The sequence below is a fragment of the Pseudochaenichthys georgianus genome, chromosome 21, assembly GCF_902827115.2.
Source record: "Pseudochaenichthys georgianus chromosome 21, fPseGeo1.2, whole genome shotgun sequence".
NCBI lineage: Eukaryota > Metazoa > Chordata > Actinopteri > Perciformes > Channichthyidae > Pseudochaenichthys > Pseudochaenichthys georgianus.
In genome coordinates, this window is record NC_047523.1 from 23694588 (window position 1) to 23715561 (window position 20974).

At 40.1% G+C, this 20974-nt stretch overlaps 2 protein-coding genes across 2 annotated transcripts in view; both read right to left on the bottom strand.

The window, feature by feature from the left end:
• slc4a10b (solute carrier family 4 member 10b) overlaps positions 1-13859 on the bottom strand; it is a 28822-nt gene extending 14963 nt beyond the window's left edge. The window contains exons 1-2 of the mRNA XM_034110184.2: positions 13599-13859; positions 1071-1152 (exon numbers count right to left, since the gene is read on the bottom strand). Coding sequence (XP_033966075.1) covers positions 1071-1152; positions 13599-13646 — 130 coding nt within the window. The 5' untranslated portion in view covers positions 13647-13859. The remainder of the gene's footprint in view (positions 1-1070; positions 1153-13598) is intronic.
• Positions 13860-15953: 2094 nt separating this feature from the next.
• On the bottom strand, positions 15954-20274 carry tbr1b (T-box brain transcription factor 1b). The gene is made up of 6 exons (XM_034110333.1): positions 19566-20274; positions 19216-19370; positions 18890-19011; positions 18449-18607; positions 18140-18201; positions 15954-17493 (listed from the first exon to the last, which is right to left on the bottom strand). Exons 1-6 carry the CDS (start codon positions 20255-20257, stop codon positions 16650-16652), a joined length of 2034 nt encoding a protein of 677 aa, XP_033966224.1. The 5' UTR covers positions 20258-20274; the 3' UTR covers positions 15954-16649.
• Between the last annotated feature and the right edge of the window lie 700 nt (positions 20275-20974).

A 20974-nucleotide genomic window follows, 5' to 3' on the forward strand; every position in this document is an offset into this window, starting at 1 on the left:
AAGCTCTAAACCAGTTGTGAAAAAACATGTCTCAATGATTATTTTGGTCAGCAGGCATATTATTATTTAAATAATTAAACAGAAAAGGTAATCTAATATAGGCTTCACTTTTTTTATTCTATTATAATGTATTTGGTGGGAAGGAATGAAGAGTCATGTGTCCATGTTTGTGTTTGTGCTGGGATGAGACAGCATGAGTGAGTAAGTCTGCCCACTCAGCGCACTGCAGCATGACATGAAGATTCAGACAAACACATACAGTGTTATTCGGAATGATCGGAAGAGCTGTGTAAATATGATGTGTGCAGGACACAAGTCATTAAAAAAGGTATTCTGTGATAATAAAAGGAGTTTAAAACCAAAATCATGTGATTACTCACATGAATGTTGAACTTTTCTACGTATGTATGAGGTAAATTCAAGCTGTAATCTTTCAAATAAATGCCAAAAAACAATCTCTTTCATTAATGTTTACACATTTCAAAGCAAGTGACATGTTCTTCGCAGCTTCTAAATATCCCAACTTACAACAAGGATGACGGATCATTTTTTCCCCTTTTTTTCAACACACTTTTGTGGCTTTAACGTTATTGAGCTCTGGAAACAAATTACAAATAACAGCCTTTTACTGATAAAATAATGAGTTTTTAGTTTTGTGTAAAGTTTTGTTCAGGTGAACGTAATTCTATATTTTAGGGCATCTTGTTTCTAAACCTACTAAAGCAATGTGTTAAGAGCATTGACACACACAGACACATCGCTTTGTTTTTTAATGCATGCATGTTCGCAGATACAGAAGGGAAACGCTTCTGGTTTCTAATTTAAGTTATTAAAACCTTCTCTAAGTATCTTGTTTTGAATATCCATGTTTTTCAGAAATAATTACATTTCTGATGCACACTCAGCTCACCCACAGCTTCTACCTCCCACTCTGCTCTTGTCTTTTTACTGTGAACCATTGTCAAGAGGAAAACAGCTGTTTTAAGGGCAGAGTGGGCGGACTGAGCTCCAGCAGCCTCTAACTGCTTCAAGCTTTTTTATCCCAGATGCATTCAGTGCAGGCCAGGTACCTTCAAGATCCTCTTGCCCGATGTTGGTCCCCTGTTGGGACCGTGTTCCTCCTCGGTCCACCACAGCCTCGTCATCATTCCTCTGTTGGACACATAGTGACAAACACAGAGAAACACATATTCAACATTATAAATATTATTTAAGAGCGCAAGTGTCATACACTATCTTATAATAGCTTGGACTGGAGCATGACATCACATATCTTCAAGTTTACTAATGTATCCTGAACATAGCATGAAACTAAATGATTGTTGACTTGGTGTTTCCTCACAGTCGATGACATGGTGAACAAACACATTATCCAACCGAGTAGCGCGGTTGCCAAGGAAACTAATGCATGTGTCATTTTGAAAAAGAAAGAGTATCATCTTAGTCCAAACAGAATGCTTTTCATAAAGGGGAACAATAAATAACCTACTTTTTAAAGATGCACTTTAGGTGCAAGGTACAAGGTGCTTTCTTTGCAGTGACCTGTATGACATTGTTAATGGGACCTGAGCTAAAGGTGAATCACTGCTTGAATGCATTTATAAAAAGGTTAGGTAAATAACATTGTATTCACTTAACTGGCTGTTTTTTTGTTTTGTTTTTCATTTCAACACTATCTATCTCTCTGTTTTACCACCCACACTTATGCAGGAACAACAATACATTTCCTTAGTTTTGAATGGGAGGAGAGAAATAAAACTCATGCTTCCAAATAAATGAAACCATGTTATTAGTTTCAGCTTTGATGGTGTGTTACAAACTCTCCTTGCAGTAAGCAGCAAGTTATACAGACAGTAACATAATGGAGGTTTGCCAAACTCCATGTTTATTTATTTTTAAAACAGTACAAAGATAAGCACTTACAACAGTGACAGAAATATAATCCTTAGGGCAGAGCTTTAGTCAGATTACAGTAAAGAGAATATTAAATGACCGCTTTTTAGCACAAAAGTGTTACTATAGACAGACCTGTCCTGTCCTGATAACCCCTCACATGTGACACAAGATAATAAGCAGTTAACCATAACCAGTAAATTCAGTAAATAACATGAAACATTCAGGCTTGGCCATAGCAGGAGATGGCTCAGAGCACATGGATCTACTTGTTCACACAGAGTAGCAGCATTCTGTGGTGTGAGAGTCAGCCTGCTTATGTAATACTAGTGAAAGAAGATGAGGGGGAGTGAGTGGTAAGAGTGCATTTGTGAAACCGACAGCAATCATTTCTTGTCACTTAGCCTACCAGTTCATCCAAGGATAAGAATGTAAACTGAATCCCTGTTTTAACATAAACATTTAAACAATGTGTAAATATATGCTATTCATTCAATCTTGGAGCTTTTCAACACAATTACACAGATGAATCCTGAGTTTTAACAGCACAATCATGGCTGCAACTGTACTACTGTGCTCCTGTATGTATAGGAGAAATTCCAACCCACTCATTAACTGTGAAATGTGTACTCTAGTGGAAAAGCATTTATACAGTAGTAGGCCTATGGAAATGTGTTGGTATAGTGATATGAAGGGGGTGTTAGTTAGAAAAAAGGATTAAGATGCAGCCCCCTCTCAATGCCTTAGTTGTAGAGAGACTGCAGGTCCATATTTTAATATGGTAGTCTATTCTACCAAAGTAATTGACCCTTTAAGTGACTGAAACTGTGCAAAACTTTCCTTTAGGTTTGCTATGACAGCCTTTTGGTGATGTGAGGTAAGTTTGCAGTTGGTTTAACATAGCATGGTCGCTAAAAAAAACATTAGCCCAACTTAGACTGATTTGTCCATTGCAAAATACAAGAGAAAATCTTTGTAACCTCGATAGGCTATATAACGATAAACCTATATTACAAATATATACTTTTATTGTGTATACCTTCTCTAGTGGTTCGTCTTCTTCGCCTCGTTGAGAGAACTAAACTATCTCAGAACTGCCCCTTGAGGCTAGAGGGGGGATAACACCCACCGTTTGGGATAACTGCATTTATACTGGGTGCTGCTTTACTCTCAGTAACCACGAGGAGCAACGATGAGCCGACCACACTCCAACACAAACTTCTTCTAGCGACACTAACGGCCCGTCTACACTACAGCATCGAAAGCTCCAATCTGCTCCAATCTGCCCATTCACTTTCAATGGGGTGACGTCACGTAGCCGCGCTTTTTCACCGAACTGAATTGTGGGTAGCAGAGCGAGGCGTCTCAGGCGACAGAAGTTGAACAATGTTCAACTTCTGTCGCCTGAGACGCCGGAGTAGCCAGCGCCAGCCAATCAAATCCCGTTTCCCAAAATCTGACAGCTGAAGCCGTAGCCAATCAAACCGCGTCTAAGCTGGGAGAGATATCCCGCCGTTCATTTCTATATTTCAAAAAAAGTCGGAGGAGAAACTAACTATCGCCGTAGCGAATCACCCGGTTTTGCTATTTTTGGAGCTGTAGTGTGGACGCCCCGTAACGGAGCGTCCACACTACAGCTCCAAAAATAGCTTGGAGCTGGGCGTGTCTGGAGCTTGGGGATTTTATTCAAGCAACACGACCAACAACCAATCACATGAATCTCCCGCCCCCGACATACAAAGCAAAAACCCCGGGGATTTTATGCGAGCAATATATATATAAACTCCCCAAACAGGCGAAAACCTACCAGTTTCCCCCACTGTCTCTGCCACCTCCCTCCATGCCTGGTTCCTCCGGTTTGTATCCCGGTAGGTGAAGAGGGTCTGGTCATACAAAACCGGGTGATTCGCTACGGCGATAGTTAGTTTCTCCTCCGACTTTTTTTGAAATATAGAAATGAACGGCGGGATATCTCTCCCAGCTTAGACGCGGTTTGATTGGCTACGGCTTCAGCTGTCAGATTTTGGGAAACGGGATTTGATTGGCTGGCGCTGGCTACTCCGGCGTCTCAGGCGACAGAAGTTGAACATTGTTCAACTTCTGTCGCCTGAGACGCCTGAGACGCCTCGCTCTGCTACCCACAATTCAGTTCGGCGAAAAAGCGCGGCTACGTGACGTCACCCCATTGAAAGTGAATGGGCAGATTGGAGCAGATTGGAGCTTTCGACGCTGTCGACGCTGTAGTGTAGACGGGCCGTAAGGTGAAATGTGTGCTTTATCAGAGGTGTTCTCAAGCTGTATTGTTTTTGTTTTACAGGACAGAACATGAAAATAGCAACACACTCTCACTCCCTAAGCGTCCAATAGCGACGTTTGGTCAGTGTCCGTGGCGTCCAATTGTGACGCTCCTAGGCTCCTTCAGCTTCATAAAGGGACGCAAATAGCTTTCAACTGATTGCAATGTATTTCCATCTGCGTCGGGATTTGACGCTCATGGAAGCACGGCATTCGTTTATGTCGGCTGCCCTTAAAGGTAATGTGAGCGTCCATTCCCAGGAGTAAAGGATGGCAGAAGACACTACACTACCCAGAATCCCCAGCTATCGTTTGGACTACACCATGTGCTCTTGACAAACCCGTGATAGTCCTCAAGCTCTGTGATTGGAGAGTGTGCTCCGAGGGTTAAGCCGATTCTCGAACAGCACTTGAAATGGGATGGAACCACGGCAGACTGTCCAAAACTGGATTTGAACGGGTCCACCGCGTCCCCCCTCCCCCACCCCGTCCCCAGAACTACACATGCTGGCTATTCTGTTTCGCAACATGTTCTCTATGGCACGTCTCAACTGGGAGTTGTAGTTTTAAAAGACGTTTTCGTATTTCCCATAATAAGAAGTTGCCAGTATTAAACTGTGTACATCCCTGGAGGTTTAGGGGACAGGAAACACTCACATTTAAAACATATAATTAATAAATGGTGCCCATTATGGGCAGTATTAATATATATACCCACATGCCAGCTAAGGTCAGAAGAGCTTTATTTAACAGCTGGTCTTATGTGTGTGACCCCTGTGATAACATTACATTACATTAATTGATAAGCCTGAAACATGCACTTGTCAAGGTTCAGAGGCACATTTTGCAAATATGGCAGTAGCCATCGATCAGCTTAAGATAAGATATACTTTATTGATCCAAAGTTGGAACATTTGCGTTACATCAGCATGTGTAACAGTTAAATATGCAGTTGTGTTTATTTGAAAATCATTTAGTATAATCACATAAATTCTGTGTTTTATATTCAACAATTCTGTGTTCTTTATTTATTGATTGTTCAATACCTGACAAGGCCGGAGATGAAATATCTACATACATCTCATAAGAGTATAATACATTATGTATAATATCAGTTAAAATAAGTGCTTCAACATAGTTAACATTGCTGGAGGTATGCACACATATTGATATATGTCTTGTAATGCACTATTGAGGAACCTGCAACCCAAGTTTTTCATTCAGTGCAGAACTACACCACAGTTGTGTAGGCCTATATGATATGTCAATAAACCTTAGAAAATCATGAAATATTGAAAGGGATGTGCAAAATAGTCATTACATACAGTCTTTAATTAACAATTAGTAGAGAATAACGAGTAATGAATATACTTTATAGGGATCGTATTAATATCTAATAATAAAAATATTGAAATTCAATAACATGCTTTAACCACCAGGTGTCCCTTTATATCAGCTGTGCACCTTTATGGTGTAAATACAGCCTATCTACCAACTGGATCAAATATAAAAGTGAGCCGAATTAGTGTTGATACTGCAAGGAGACGTATTGTGTGAAAAGAAATGTACGATGTTGTTTAATGGCTGATATATTTATGATCCACGTCACGTTATCAGTTCCTCATGTTTGTCTTCTCATCAGGGCTCTATAAATACAGAACTACGGCAGATATGTAATATGTAATGCAGCCGAACCGTGTATTACAATGCCGTTATGTGATGACTTTCAAAGAGAAAAGCAAGCACACTCGGAATAAGGTATTATTATTATTTTGGTCTGTTTCCGATATTTGTTAATGACGATGTGCTCTGAGATGTGAGCCTGGAATTGCACAGGGGGGAAATAACGTATCTTTAGATGCGGATTTTGTTAAACTAATAGCCTATGTTTAGGCTGTGGACCAACACTATACATTGACGGGGAAGGGGGTAGCAATAAAGATAACACCATTAAACAGTTACACAACATAACAGAAATAATATCTGAAATAACAACTCATATTTCTCACATCAAATGACATCAAAACGCATTTTAATGGCCAAACTAACTTTAAAATAGGCATTTTACACCCAGAATAAAACGAATTTCGGCCATTTGACCAGCCATCGGAATGAATGGTGAAAAAAACGGGGTTTGTCAAACAGAGCACATGGTGTAGGCCAAATTATAGCTGGGGATTCTGGGTAGTGTAGTGTCTTCTGCCATCCTTTACTCAGAAAACATATTTGTTTCTCCGAATCGAAGGGGAAAAATACAAAAGCATTGCACACAATTTAAACCAATCAATGTTGTGTAATTAACAAGGATAATCTGGTGTTTTTTAGTCGATGAGTAGTGCAGATATCACTGTAAAATCAATCGACAGTAAGAGGAGTACTTACTTCCGGGTGTAAAATTCTCCGTTATCCAATGGGAATGGATGCTCACATTGCCTTTAAGGGCAGCCGGCATAAACGAATGCCGTGCTTCCATGAGCGTCAAATCCCGACGCAGATGGGAATACATTGCAATCAGTTGAAAGCTATTTGCGTCCCTTTATGACGCTGAAGGAGCCTAGGAGCGTTACAATTGGACGCCACGGACACTGACCAAACGTCGCTATTGGACGCTTATGGAGTGAGAGTGTGTTGGAAAATAGACTAACTGGTCGGTTTGGCAAGTGTACATCTGGTTAATAAACGCCCAACCTTACGAGTGAGTTATTAATTTCCCTGAACGCCTTTTACAAACACTAGCATGTTAGCATTAGCAAGCTCAAATGCACTTTTATGTAGTGGAGTTGGACACGTATTTGTGTCTTGTGCTAGTGGGGCTTGATTAAGTTAAAGGTGGGGTAGGTAAGTTTGAGAAACCGGCTCGAGATCGCTAGAATTTGAAAATACACAACCGGAGAAAATCTGCCACTTCCTTATAGAGCCCCTCCCCCAACACACACGAACGCGCACATGACCTATAGAGAGGCGAAGTCCCTCCCTTTCCGGGAGCCTCCATGGGACCCCGGAAGCGTAAAATTATACATTGAAGTCAATGGAGAGAGAAAGGTTATCTTTTGATCCCGTTTGAATTGTGCCACGAATGACACATATGATGTTTGTCAATTTAAAAGAATATTTTGCAAGTCAAAAAAATTTAAATGTGTCGTAAAACTGTGAAGTTACAATTTTTTTTGTGTGAAACCGCTGAGTGAACTACAGGTCTCTTGGTCTCGCACAATACGCGTCACCATCACAAAGATGGCCGTCACGTTAGCAAATTTCACCTGTTTCTTTCAGAATGAGAATAAAAGTATAAAACGAGGTGACTACAAGTCTGGACACGTTGAGAGCTGTACATACACGAAAGGGGAGTTAGTCGGTTCTGTAAGAGCAGCGGGACCGGCTTTACAAGATGTTGGTGAGTAATATGAGTGCAATGTGTAACGTTAATGTCAGCTAGCTAACATTAGCTAACATGGTACACTAACGTGTTTTGTTTCAGTAACTAGTGTTCTCCTTTAGAACTTCGTGGTCTGTGTGTATGCTGTGGATAACATTAGTGTTCACAAGAACAAGGTAAACTCCCGTGTTTTGTTTTAGTTGCTCTTCAGATTGAAGCGGCCAGTTTTATATCGACTATACTGTATGTGTGATCTCGTTGTGTCATTTGAGTTTATTTGCTGTGTGTAGAGTCAAGGGTTTTGGTTATCTTGTCAATTTGTTTGGTTATCCAGGCACAGCTGTGTGTGACTCCCTCGGGTACACTGGTATGTGTTTTCCTAATGTAGAGAGCATTGATTAATTAATAAACTACACACTCTAGATCCTGACCAAATCCTTTTTTATTGTTGATCAAATGTTTTTCAAAAATGTATTCATACACATTTAGAAAAATACAATGTACAATCACAACCAGTACAACACACATTACAAAAAATACAGAAAAAACAAACAATAACAACAATCAGACAAAACTATGGAAAAATAACCCATCCCACCCCCAGATCCGGACCATCCTTGTATTATTGCTCATTCAATCTATTATAGCATGCTAACAAACATGGTACTTACTTTATTTGTACAGATCTGCATGGGAGACGATGGCGCGATGCAGAGCGCTGTCTGTGATTGTGCACGGGGGATGTACAAATGCAGCCACGCTGCAGCATTGGCAATATGTGCCATGTGGCAGATCGCTCCACAGATGTTGAGTGCCAGTGGAGGAAGCCTGGCACTTCCAAAGTAGTCCAGCCGGTGTCTCAACTCTACCAACAGTGAGAGGAGACATACAACCCACTGGCCAGAGACATCGCCACTCAGGATGTAGACTGGTTCAGGTCTGCACTGAGGGGCGCACAGTGTGGCATGGCGTGGCTTTTGTCACCTGAGCCAGAGCCGCGGCCTCAACATCAGGCCATTGTCACCGTGCCGGAGCTGGTGAAGGGGCATGGGGGTCGGGGACTTGAGGCAATTCTTGCCTCAATGCGACTGAGCAGAGACCAGCAAGCTGCCATCCAGACAGCCACCGGAGGACAGCGGACAAAGTGGCAGTTACACAGGCGGGGCAGGTTGACAGCCAGCAAGTTTGGTGCTCCACAATCATTGTGCAGTTGAAGGCAGAATTAATTTATTATTGACTCCGAATGAAGCACAACTTCATGTCATACAATACATTGACTTTGTTTGTAATTGTGTACAAAAATAAAGCATTGATTAGCAAGCAGGACCTGCAGGAACAGAGCACGGTGATGGATGGAGCTGGGAAGAGAAGAATAAAGAAAACAGAACAACTTTATTATCGGATATTAAAAATTCAATTTCAAAACAAGTTGCCACTCCTACAGTTTTCTAGTATGTAAAGATGATTTCACTTGACCTATCAAAATATCACACTCAATACATGTGTGTCTCTGGGGGGTGCATTGTGCCTTTGATGTATATAAATAATATACCATAACCAAATACTATTACGTACAGTGGAAATCAGGTTGCCAGAGCAGGTCAGTCCAGTGTGCATGTTCCTCAGGGTCTCAGCAGTTACAGGTGAGGTAAAGAAAATAAAAGAGAAAAAGGTCAGTAACAACACTTTAAAGAATTATCTCTTTTAATAATGTTCTCTCAGTAATCACTCAACTACTGTCTTTCCAACAAACAGATTGACTCACTATCATCACAATGAAACACGTCCAGAAGAATGGACCACAGATGGAAATTAGCTATTAGCTATAATCTGGCATATTGCATCTCTTCTCTTTGCTGAGATTAATGTTTTTGTATGCATGGTCCTTCTATAAATAAATACATGTCATGCAAAACTGCCTGCCTGCCTTCCTTCCTTCGACTCTCTCTGAACTGCCTGATCTTTTAATGTTCAATGTTAACCATTTGAGCAGATAGCATTAAGTAGAAAAGATCGCAGATGCTAATCTGCCGTTAGCCTACCTCCCGCCCCCTTAGCACCTGGTGGAGGGGGCGATAGGCTCCTCTTCAAATGTTTCACAAAATACTTACCATCATGACTACTCTTACTGTTTAACATTTGGGTTCACTTCATGTTAAGGCTAATACAAATGACAAGGCTAAGTAATGTGATGCTAACTAACGTGCTCGCTACTAGCTATGTAGCTAGCTTGACTGTGTTCCATGCACAACATGTGTATTACCTGATATGTATGGTCCAACGACTCCTGGTCCTTTCATCAGACGGGAAGCGATAGAACGAGCTATGATCTATAAGTATGATCACTTATGTGATTACAACCTGGTACAAAGCACACAGGCATCTTGTAAAAGTGAATTTATTTTTAGCAATCTCTTATTTATTGGAGGGAATAATCAGTTATGAGATCTTCTTCTTCTTCGCTTTAATTACGAGTCGCAACCACTTGGAGCATTATCGCCTGTGACATCACTTACGCGAGCCAGAATGGGATTTGGGATTTGTAGTCTTTGTAGTCGCGTATTTTTCATAGTCTTATATTTCAACAGTTTTACGACAAAATGTGACTTTTTTGACATGGAACTTATTGTTTAAGATTGACAAACATCATATGTGTAGTTCGTGGCACAATTCAAACGGGATCAAAAGATACGTTTTCTCTCTCCATTGAATTCAATGTTAATTTTTCGCTTCCGGGGTCCCATGGGCCGGAAGTAGATGGGCGTGACTTCGCCTCTCTATGAGGGCACGAGATAAGTTTGTGCCCCGATGGAAGGCTGACAGGCAGGTAGGCCATCCCATTTAGTCGGCCCGGCCCGGCTAAACGGATTGGTTGTACTTTTTACAGTATTACGGCTTCTACTTCTAAACATAGAACAATAGAGCACTGTAGAATATATCCTGTCTCTTACATAGTGATTTGAAGCACTTATTAGGGTAGGTAATTTTAATCTAGAAAGTTTGCTTGACATCAGCTTTTTCATGGGCCATTTTGACTAGTTGAACATCAAGGCATTATAATAATAAAGGTCACAGCTGTTCACAGCTGCATTGCCACATGGGCTCAAAGCTGCAGTTGATAATCTGTCTACAAATACAGATGGCATGGATCAAAATCCCTGGTCAGATTAAAACTGTCTGTATTTGTTGCTAGAACACCATTAGACCGACCACCATGCTCACTTAGCATAATTCATAACAGATGTCAATGTGCACTAAACCTTGACACAAAATGCCTTCAGTGACTTCATCTTTTTAAAGTTCATGAGCTGTTTTCTCTTTCAAACTCAACCAACCAAACTCTGCATATACCCTCCATTTTGCATATGTTTACCCCTTAAAAAAGCCCATTGATGCATATCACCTTATTTCTGTATCATGTATGTGACGTACTGTATGCTTTAAGGTAGCACAATCCATGCAATAAAGAAGATCCCTTTTTGGTTTAATGGAATCTAATGTTATGCTAAATAGATGATTAAATAAGTGAAATGTACCTTAAAGAGAATATCCATACCTATCATATCTTTTTTGAATTGTTTCAGGTCATTGTGTCATAAGTTGCAAAGCGTTTGGCCTTCTGTTGGGAGTTAAGATGTGTACAGTATAACAATATTTTGGTTGCATTAGTGCATTTTAAATGTTGCATTTCCTTTTAAGGGGGTTGATTGAAAAATAATGTTAACAAATAACCATGACGGATTGATCTACTGAGTCAGACATGGCGATTCAAACAAGATCAGATCAGTACAATTGGTTCTTAAGCCCAAGTAGGTACTGAAGAAATAGAGAAATCCACAGAAGAGTTCAAGTAGAGGTCCTGTCACCAACAGGCAAAAAACGACACCCACCCTCTCCCCAGCACTTTTTAAGCAGTCCAATAATCATCCATTTATGAGCAAAAGCATGTTAAAAGGCTGGCAAACTTCAAAGCTGAATTGATATCACAGGATGTTGCACATACTTGGATCTGATCCCTACAGATGGCTGTTGCAATTTTTGGAGGCATTAGTGGCAGCAATATCATTAACTGCACAGGCTTTCGTGAGGCACAAAATACACTGTAATCCTTAAATGTTAATGCTTTAAATGTCAACATCCTGTCAGAGCACACATTAGTACTGATATTCCTTATTTTTTTATGTTATTAAAGGTGTTTAACAGATCTGAACACTTATTTTTGGCAGAATTAGTGTCTGAATCCATCTCAATACTGCAATATGGATCAGTAGTTCAGCTGGAGAAAGTTGTTTTCTACTTTTGCCAGGATTTTACGCTCATTTGGGACACTCTGAGAGAGAGAGTTCCGTTTCCACAAACTATCCCAAATGTCATACTGTGAAAGACCTCCTACCCTAACCACACAACGATTTGAATATTTATTTCGCCAAAGAGGGTTTTTTTCTTTCCTACCTTATTTTTACAAAGCCAAGGAGCTTCCAAGTTGTCCGAATCCATGAGCTCTTCCTCTGTGTCCTCTGCTTTATAATCAGTTAAGACAGAGTGCTACACAGTCTATAAGCTGAGCTCTGCAGTGCAAACTCCCGCTGCAGACCATGTTAGAAACTGATCCCCTTCTGTTGAGCCAAACAATTGTAATTTCTGATTGAGCATCTATCGACAGAGCCAGTTTCTCATCATGAGATTATAGTGGCGACGTCATTGTGGCTGGCCGGCAGCATCTCATTAAAGACTAATTCATTATACATCCCTCCTCTCTTTCCTCTTGATGTATCCACAGTAAAGTTATACTTAAACTTTTCACTTTGCGTCAAATCAACGTGGGCCCTGCAGTTCCTAAGCTCCACCTGTGAGTCTGTCTTCTACTTGCACTCTTCACAATTAGGTCCAAGAAAAAATCAGTTACCTCAATGTAACACATTTCTTTTCAACTTTTATCCTCATAGTCTTGCTGTAAAAGCAGAAAAATACATGGTCGTTGGTCGTGACCTAAACTTCTGCACTCAACTGGAAAGCCACAGATTTGTTTTAACCTTTTGGAAATAAGTGTTTTTATCATTACTAAAATCTACTCAGGACACTTCTCCATTTAGATGTTTGTTGTTCGGAATCAGATAAAGCTTAACACTCTAAACTAAAGCCACATTTTACCTAAAGTACTACCGGAGTAAAGAAGCTGAGTCAGTCTAAAACCTTCAGCTAAATGGGGAAAATCTGTTTTGATGTAAACAGCATAAGGATAATAACAACAAATCTCCTCCTGAGTGGTCAGCATGGACCAATGGGGATGGGCCCACCACGCATCTCTAAGAACATCCCCAGAGTGAGACTTATTTTATATCAATAGGATTTCCTTGAAAATTACTTGTAGAGTTTGTTTTTATAATAATGTTTGTGTATGCTAGCTGCCTACGCATACATTTGTAAAGCTTCATATAACAGTATCACACCACTTTTATTTTACATAAACTTAATCATTTACATAAACTTAATCATTTCACAATTTTATCAGATAACATCAGGGCACTTCTGCATGAATTCACCATATTAATCTGACATCTGTCCAAACACGGATTCGGCATATATAAAATCATAAAGCACAAAGTAATTTGACTTCCTTTAGTCACTCTACAGTCACGTTATATTGTAAAACAGAATCCTAACACATAAGCCTCCTCATGATGCCTGTTTCAATTCATAAAGTAACCTTTACATCCTGTCCAGATTAAGTCTCATGTTAGCTTACTAAAAAAAATATGTAGATTTTTTTCTTTTTTTCAGTAATGCAATATCATATATCTGGAGATACCGCTTCCCTTTCTACAGGTGAGTAGCTCTGCAGGTGAGCTGCACCTGCTGGAAGCTCCACAGGTTTCATGTGGAAACATGTTGAATTAAATATTTAGTATCTGCCTTCTGATTAAATAGTTGCATTTTTTTTTGTACATTACATTATTACATTACATTGTACCAATAGCTGTTCAGGATAAAAGAGATATGAGATATTGTTTCCAAAGAGTTTAGGGCTCTTTACCGTTCTCAGCAGCGGCTCTATCTGGGCACCTTGCTCCGTGGGGTCCATCCTCCTCTCAGCCGTGTCACAGAGATGATGGCGCAAACCTCCGCTGATATGATCCTGCAGGTGTAGCAGCGACTGAGCGAGCTCACAGCGGTCACATGTTAATCTCACCGCCGGTCAGCAGCTCCGTGGTGCTTTGCGCCTCTCTGCGCTCCTCTCCCTTCACATGCGCATCTCTGCCAGCTGACCGTCGCGTCACTCTTGAACGATTAGCCCTTGTTTCACACGCAGAGTTTTCTGGGTAAACTGTTGTCAGGTCACGTGTGCAAGTTATATAACAATGTATGCTTTTTTAGACCATGACTCCGCGGGTTTAAGCCATCCCTTGACACCTAGCAGATATTGCGGTACTCAGACTCATGCGCTTATATGTGTTTAGTGCTTTCCCCACATTTTCCTTGTAATATCTTATCCCCCCCAAAAAAGTGTGTTGATATCGAACCATGTCAGAAAACTGCAGATGTTTCATGCTATTCATAATGTGTTCTAAAGATGAAATGTTTGTTGCATATAAATATGGCTTGCATTATTCTGTTGGATTTTACAGTTTATAGTTTAAATTATTATTTTGGTATAGAGGCATAGTCTACTAAAACTTGCTCTAACATTTCCTCAATGGTTCTGCCCTTACAATTTAAACCCTTGAAATAATCCCAATGTGGAGACCACTCTCGTAGTGTTTTAATATTCCGATTAACTGAGCAATAGACACAAAGCAGCCACATCAAATGTGCTGCTCTACCAACCAATATGCATTCAATATACTTCTTTTTTTATTCTATGATTAGAAATGTTGGTTAAACTATATACTATATATAAGGGTTAAACAGATCTTCAAACGTATTGAGTCCAACTTCACTGTTCCATCCCAATACATAAAGTAGTCTTCATAACGTTTTCTATAAGGATTTGCGGTTTTCATATCAAAGTCCTTATAGCTTCACGTGTGTTTGTTTTCAGGAAGAGTGTTTACTTCCCAGGGTGACTTGTTCATCAGAGCTTGTTGGTTGCAGTTGAAACCATTTTTGGCCCTGCAGATTTAAGTATTTTCAACAGCAGGGGTTTCTTCCGCTGATAGAATAATAGTAAAGCATCGCCATCTGGTGTAGATCCCATGTGTCGTTGAATTCAAAAGGGAAACATCTGTATTTTCATTGAGTCATAAAAATAAGTTTTGATATACTTTGTTACTGTTTTGTATTAAAGCTGCACTGGACCCGACTGACCTGAGAGACCACACACCAACAAAATGATCACTGATCATGCATTCAGATATCGCCATCTACTGTGTATCCCTGGGAAGGTCTATCGCTGCCCGTCAGTGCATAACTACACACAAACACACACACACACACACACACACACACACACACACACACACACACACACACACACACACACACACGCACGCACGCACACACTTTAAGACATGCAGGCTAAACACCACACGTCTATTGGCAGCTGTGAGCATCTCCTTCACAACGAAATACCAAGTACACATTGGGTTTATTATGCATCCGTTTTAATTATATTTCTTAACTTCACAGATTTGTATGTCGGTATTTTTTCCCCCCTCAAATTAAGCCATTAACAAAATCTAATGACAAGAGCAGCAATAGCCTACTAAAACCAATCATCCTGCAGTCAATTATAGTAAAAACAAAATCGTGTATTTTCAAGTGATGTTTACCCATTTGCACATTTTTACACGGACAAGACTTTCTTTTCTTGTGTCACTTCCTTTGGGTGCCGAACAGAAAACTGGTCATTTTCACAGGTTTTTTTTTCAGTGTAACTATGAAGTTTTCACCTTTTTTAGATTGGCAAACAATATCATTCCAACCAAATGTTATTGCCGGAAAATATTATTTATAAATCAGCCTATAATAAATAGGGTGTCTAAATACGCATAACAACGTGTAGCTCTATTTCAATGCATTTGCATTGTTAATATCTCACATGATTTTTTGCAGTTTTTATTTGATAATAGCAAAAAGGAGATGTCATTTTTGCCACGGGAGAGTCTTAATAAACTGAAATTTGAATCCAAAATATAAATTTGTTGGGATATTCTGGACAAATCAGTGGACGCATAAGAGGACAGGCTCTCACTTTTATTTAATGTCTCAATATTTTAAGATGAGATACAAGATTGTCTCTCATAAGCATCATCTAATAAAATGATGGGATGAAGAAAAATGATGATGCGTTCATAATTTTTTTTTAAATAATTATTGGTCTGTTTTAAGATAGTTGGAATAACAATTATTAAAATAGGAGCATGATATTTTTTTAGAAATAAAGAAATGGTTGACCTGATGAGAACATCATTTATTAGGTTTACATCACATTACAGCAGATACAGAGATTTCCACAACAACATTAGCATACAGGCTATGAAAAATAACCTTAAATACAAAATGAAAATGAAAAAATACTAAATCTACATTACCAACATTTATAATTTCTTAATCCACAGGTATCATGAATGTTGCAGTGATCGTCATAACCTTTTGGTAGCCTACAGCTTTGATAAAGTACAAAATACACATTTTTTTCACTGACAGGGATTAATATGTCAGCATATGCTACACAAGAACATTTCATGTACAAGATTATCGATATCTTTCTTCACTAACAGCGTAGGCTAACATATGAGGTTTTTAAAACACTTGCCTATACTTATAAATCAGATTGTATCTATTCTGTGTACAACCAATCACTATCACCAAATGTTCATATTATGTACAATATATTTACAATTACAGTGTTTTCTGGAAACAAGGCGCCCGAGCCATGGAAGAATGTACACTTTGACCATAACTGTGGAGGTGACAGTCCTTTTCAACTTTTGTATTAATTAACCTGTATAGATAGATAGATAGATAGATAGATAGATAGATAGATAGATAGATAGATAGATAGATAGATAGATAGATAGATAGATAGATAGATAGATAGAGAGAGAGAGATAGGTTGATTGATTCACAGATCACTTTTGTCATTTTAACTGTGAGGATAGAAACTGTAGTACCCAATGTCCTTTGTGCAGTTTTTCTCACACTCTCGCGGTGCCAGCAGCTCCGATTTTAACGGGGACACTGTCTCTGAAACCGGAGTGGCAGAAGGTGATATTCTCCTCCTTTTGGCCTGTTCAAAGATACCAGAATCGCTCGAGTCGATGGACTTAATGGAGGACGGCGTCTCTATCCAGTTCGACTCTGATGTCATGTCTTTGGCTTTGGGCTCCTCGGAGACGCCGATCGGTGACCTCTCTGTTGGGATGGGGTCTCCCTCCTCGCTCAGGTAGTTGGTGCCCGATCTGCCACCGAGAGAGTTAGCGGGCCAGCAGGAAAAGACCGCGCTGGGTTTGCTGTTTACGCCACAGTACTGCGGCGGCGTGCGTCCTCCCCAGCCTGACGGGTCTGCGTAATAGCCAAGAGGCCGGTTGGAGCAGCCCGCAGTCGGCAGGGGAAGAGCCTTCACTCCGGCCGCTGCGTAGGACAGCAAGGTGGCCGCGTTACCGGCGAAATCAGCGGCGTCGTATGCCGAGGCAGCAAAGTCCAGTCGGTTGTTGGCAGGGGTGACAAACCATCGCTGCGGGGGGGTGGCAACAGTGGGCTCGTCGGTTTGCTGCGGGGACAGCAAGCTGTTGCCGAGTGGGACGCTGCGCTCCGTGCCAGGACAAGTCCCCACGCCAGGGTGAAAGCGAGATTTGGCATAAGTGCTGACAAATTGGTCCTGCAGGAAAGAGCTATGCATGGCATATCTCGCACCCGGCATGATCTGTGAACGCGGAGAGTCACCCGGTGATGGAGTTAGGCGGTCGATGTCGCAGCCTGTGTAGACACTGAGAGATGCAGAGAAAAACAGAGACAATTCAGTTAATCAACTGTGCGATAAAGCAGGGTTTCTAGAAGTTAGTGAAATGTAGGTGAATATAATATTCATGCTGTATTTAGTATGGCTAGATTATAATATCTTATGAGGGATAAAATTCCCCTCAATTGCATACGTTTGAAACATTTTTGGCAACACACCCATATCTTTACGCATGTAAAGTGTTTCCAAATAGGCCCTCAGCTTTATACAAATTATTAAAACATTGATCTATGCAAAGTTGCATTGCCACAAACGTATTGTTTCAGTTGTTTTACAACTACTTTTACAAGTTTAATATTGCAAGTGTTTAATTAGCTTATATTTTCAAAACCAGATAGGCCAAGCTCAAATTAAATTGTTTGCAATTTCCTCGGTTCATCTATAATCAATTTAAAAGTACAAAAACCCATGTTTTTATTTTCTCGATTTTTCTTAAATCTTATAACCCTTTAACCTATCCTATAGCTGCATTTTAGAGTTGCATTAAACAATTGTATTAAGATATTATCTGGTTCTTGATTTAGGAGTTTTATGGATTTATTCAAACAAAGAGACAATACCAAATAAAATTACATTGAATAAAAGTATTGTAAAAATAATAAGGAAAACCTTACGTGTCATAGTTGTCCCGAAATCCTTTAGCAAACGGATTGTGGTCAATTTTCAGTTGCGTAATCTGTGGAGAAATAACGCCATGATTAAGAAATATGCGGACTACAGCTCTTTCAATGTGAAAAATAATATTTCTTATACGTGTTATGCTTATTAAAATCCACATAATTGTTACAAACCAACGAGCTTAACATAACTATAATTTGAAAATGCAGAAAATTCGGTTTATTTTCAACAACATTGAACAAATTAATATGAGCCTCGTTTGGGGGAACAATTTCAGGGTTGTGTGGGATATGAAGTGGTCTTACGTCGGTATTCTGGTAGGCTGTGACTGCGATGAATTGCGTTTCTGTGAAGGTGAAAGTCTGGACTCTTCCAGGTTGGCTGGTGTCTTCTGTCCCATCCTCGCTTACTTCCACCACATGGAGCCTGGGCTGGTACTTGTGGAGAGACTGCAGAACCACCATCTGGAGATCCAATTAAAGACGCGCGTCAGAAACTCAGCTCCAAACGTTGGATAGATGATTAAAGCAGCATGCTGATCTGATTTAGCTCTTTTATTCTATACTTATTTTTATAACGCATTACTAGTGAAATTGCACTGTAAAAAAACACAACTAAAACACCTAGATTAAAAATAATAATCTGAAATGCAAAAGATAGGAAGGGAAAACATGTTTTTATTTGTACAACTTTTATTACGTAAATAATTTTTTTTTAAAAGTTTGTTATCAAACATGTTGCATTACCTGTCCCGTGTTGTTGGAGGCACCTTTGTTGTTTGTAAGCTTTAGCTTTCCAAATGATATTTCTTGACGCATCCAATGAGCTCCGGTATTTGGTGAGTCCGGGTGCATATAAACCCTATTTCCTATAAAAGAACACGCAAAATCAAAACGGGGTTAATTAAAAAAAAATAATAATAAGAAAAACATGGCCAGGATTTTATTTTTGTATCTGAATGTTGTCAAACTACACAGTGCAACTGTACAATAAAAAAAATCCCAAACAATTTGAATATGGAATAACAAATGTTAATTGTACAATAAATGTAGGAATTTATTATTTGTATTACCTGTAACATTTGTGTCTGCTTTCCCACATGGCACCCACTTGCCTCCCTGAAATCGCCAGTGATTTGGATCAGCAAGTATTACATCCACAAATATATTGTAGTGAGCAGTTGGGTCAAGGCCAGAGATGTTGAAGCTTAAAAATGGAAACATTCGTCTGTGGAAAATAAAGAAAAAACACAGATTTAGAAAACGCCTGCCATGACAAAAAATGGACATAAAATAGGTAAGATTCCTCCACCATGCTTTTTTATTTATGGAACGATGTGTTGATGATAGGCTTATCAAAACATTTGTTTTAACTTTGGAAATAAACGCTTGTAAGTAATGTATTTAAACCTTCACCACGTACCGTCCTTGCTTTGTGATGATCATCTCTGTCTGGTGCCTGTGGAACTTCAGCCACAGGGCCCTGTTGCACAGATACACCTGCGCTTTCCCCGGAACCAGTCCTGCTTGCGCCGTGGAGAACTGGTAAAAAGCCCCTCCTTGGTAAGTGTGTCCATACTGTTGCGCGTACGGGTAGCCCGCTGCCGGATAGCCTTGAGGAGAAGTGTTGGTCAGAAGGCTGTTGTAAGCTCCATTAGTGATGACCGGGTGATGGGCCATATACCGGCTGGGACTTCCGATAGAAAATGCCGGGTGCGCTGGTCCATGCTGCGTCGGGTAAGGGAACATGGCACTGGGAGCTGCTGAGATTGACTGTGGCTGGGTAGATGGAGAAAAGATGCACCTTTCTCCTGCAGATCCATCGAAATTATGACGGATGTCAGAGACTCCGTGTAGACCAGGAGAGAGTTTGCCCCTCTGGACGTCCCCTGATGCGTCCTTGGAGTCGGGAAAATTGTCTGCCTCTGACTGATTCGTCATCTCCCCAGAGTTTTTTTTAAGAGGTGAACTTCTCTCCAGGTTGTCACTTGCCGATATAATAGGATGGTCCTGCAACGAAAGCTCTGATCCATCGGAGCTCGAGAAGCCACTGCCCACATTCATAAATTTATTGGAGAGATCACTCGCTGGCGAGATGCAATTCTCGACCTGCATTGCTCAATATGAAACCACTATTAGCTCAACCTATATCACAAGCTTTTAAACGCGCTTTCCTAATATAACATTATGAAAACGCCTTGTGCTACTGAAGGCAGCAAATTAGCCAATTGACACCATCCTGCGAACGGAACGGATTTTCTACCCGTCAGGCTCCCTGCTTTGCTAATGAAACAAGTATTGTCATTGGTTAACTCAAGGCTGTAATTTAATTAGACAGCTCTTAATTAGAACAATCTGAGCCGCGCTGTGAGCATAGTGATTTGTTTGTAGTGTGACATGGGCCTATTTGATTAGAATAAATGGACCCCGACTGTTTCTGATGTAGTATGAGCAGGAAAAATAAAAGTATAACGGTTCTAAATATTGTTTTCTACTGACAGCTCTCGCGTCAGCTGCGTCATTTACCTATTTGTCCACGTTATTTACCTATTTATGCGCCAAAGTGCCAAAGTATGTCTGCCGAGGAAACCAAGATATATTATTAACACACCAAAAATGACAGTCCATGACAGGCAGTGCATCTGATGCCTTAAAATGTTTGTGGTATAGCGTGAAATCATGGCGTCCCACTGAAGATGTGTTTATGAGTCCCAGTGCTGATAAATATGTAATGCCCTAAAGTTATGAACCCGTGGACTGATAACAGGGCTGCTTGGGTAAATACATCTCAGATAGTAAAAGAAAACCTCAAAATGGTTAGAATTACATTTT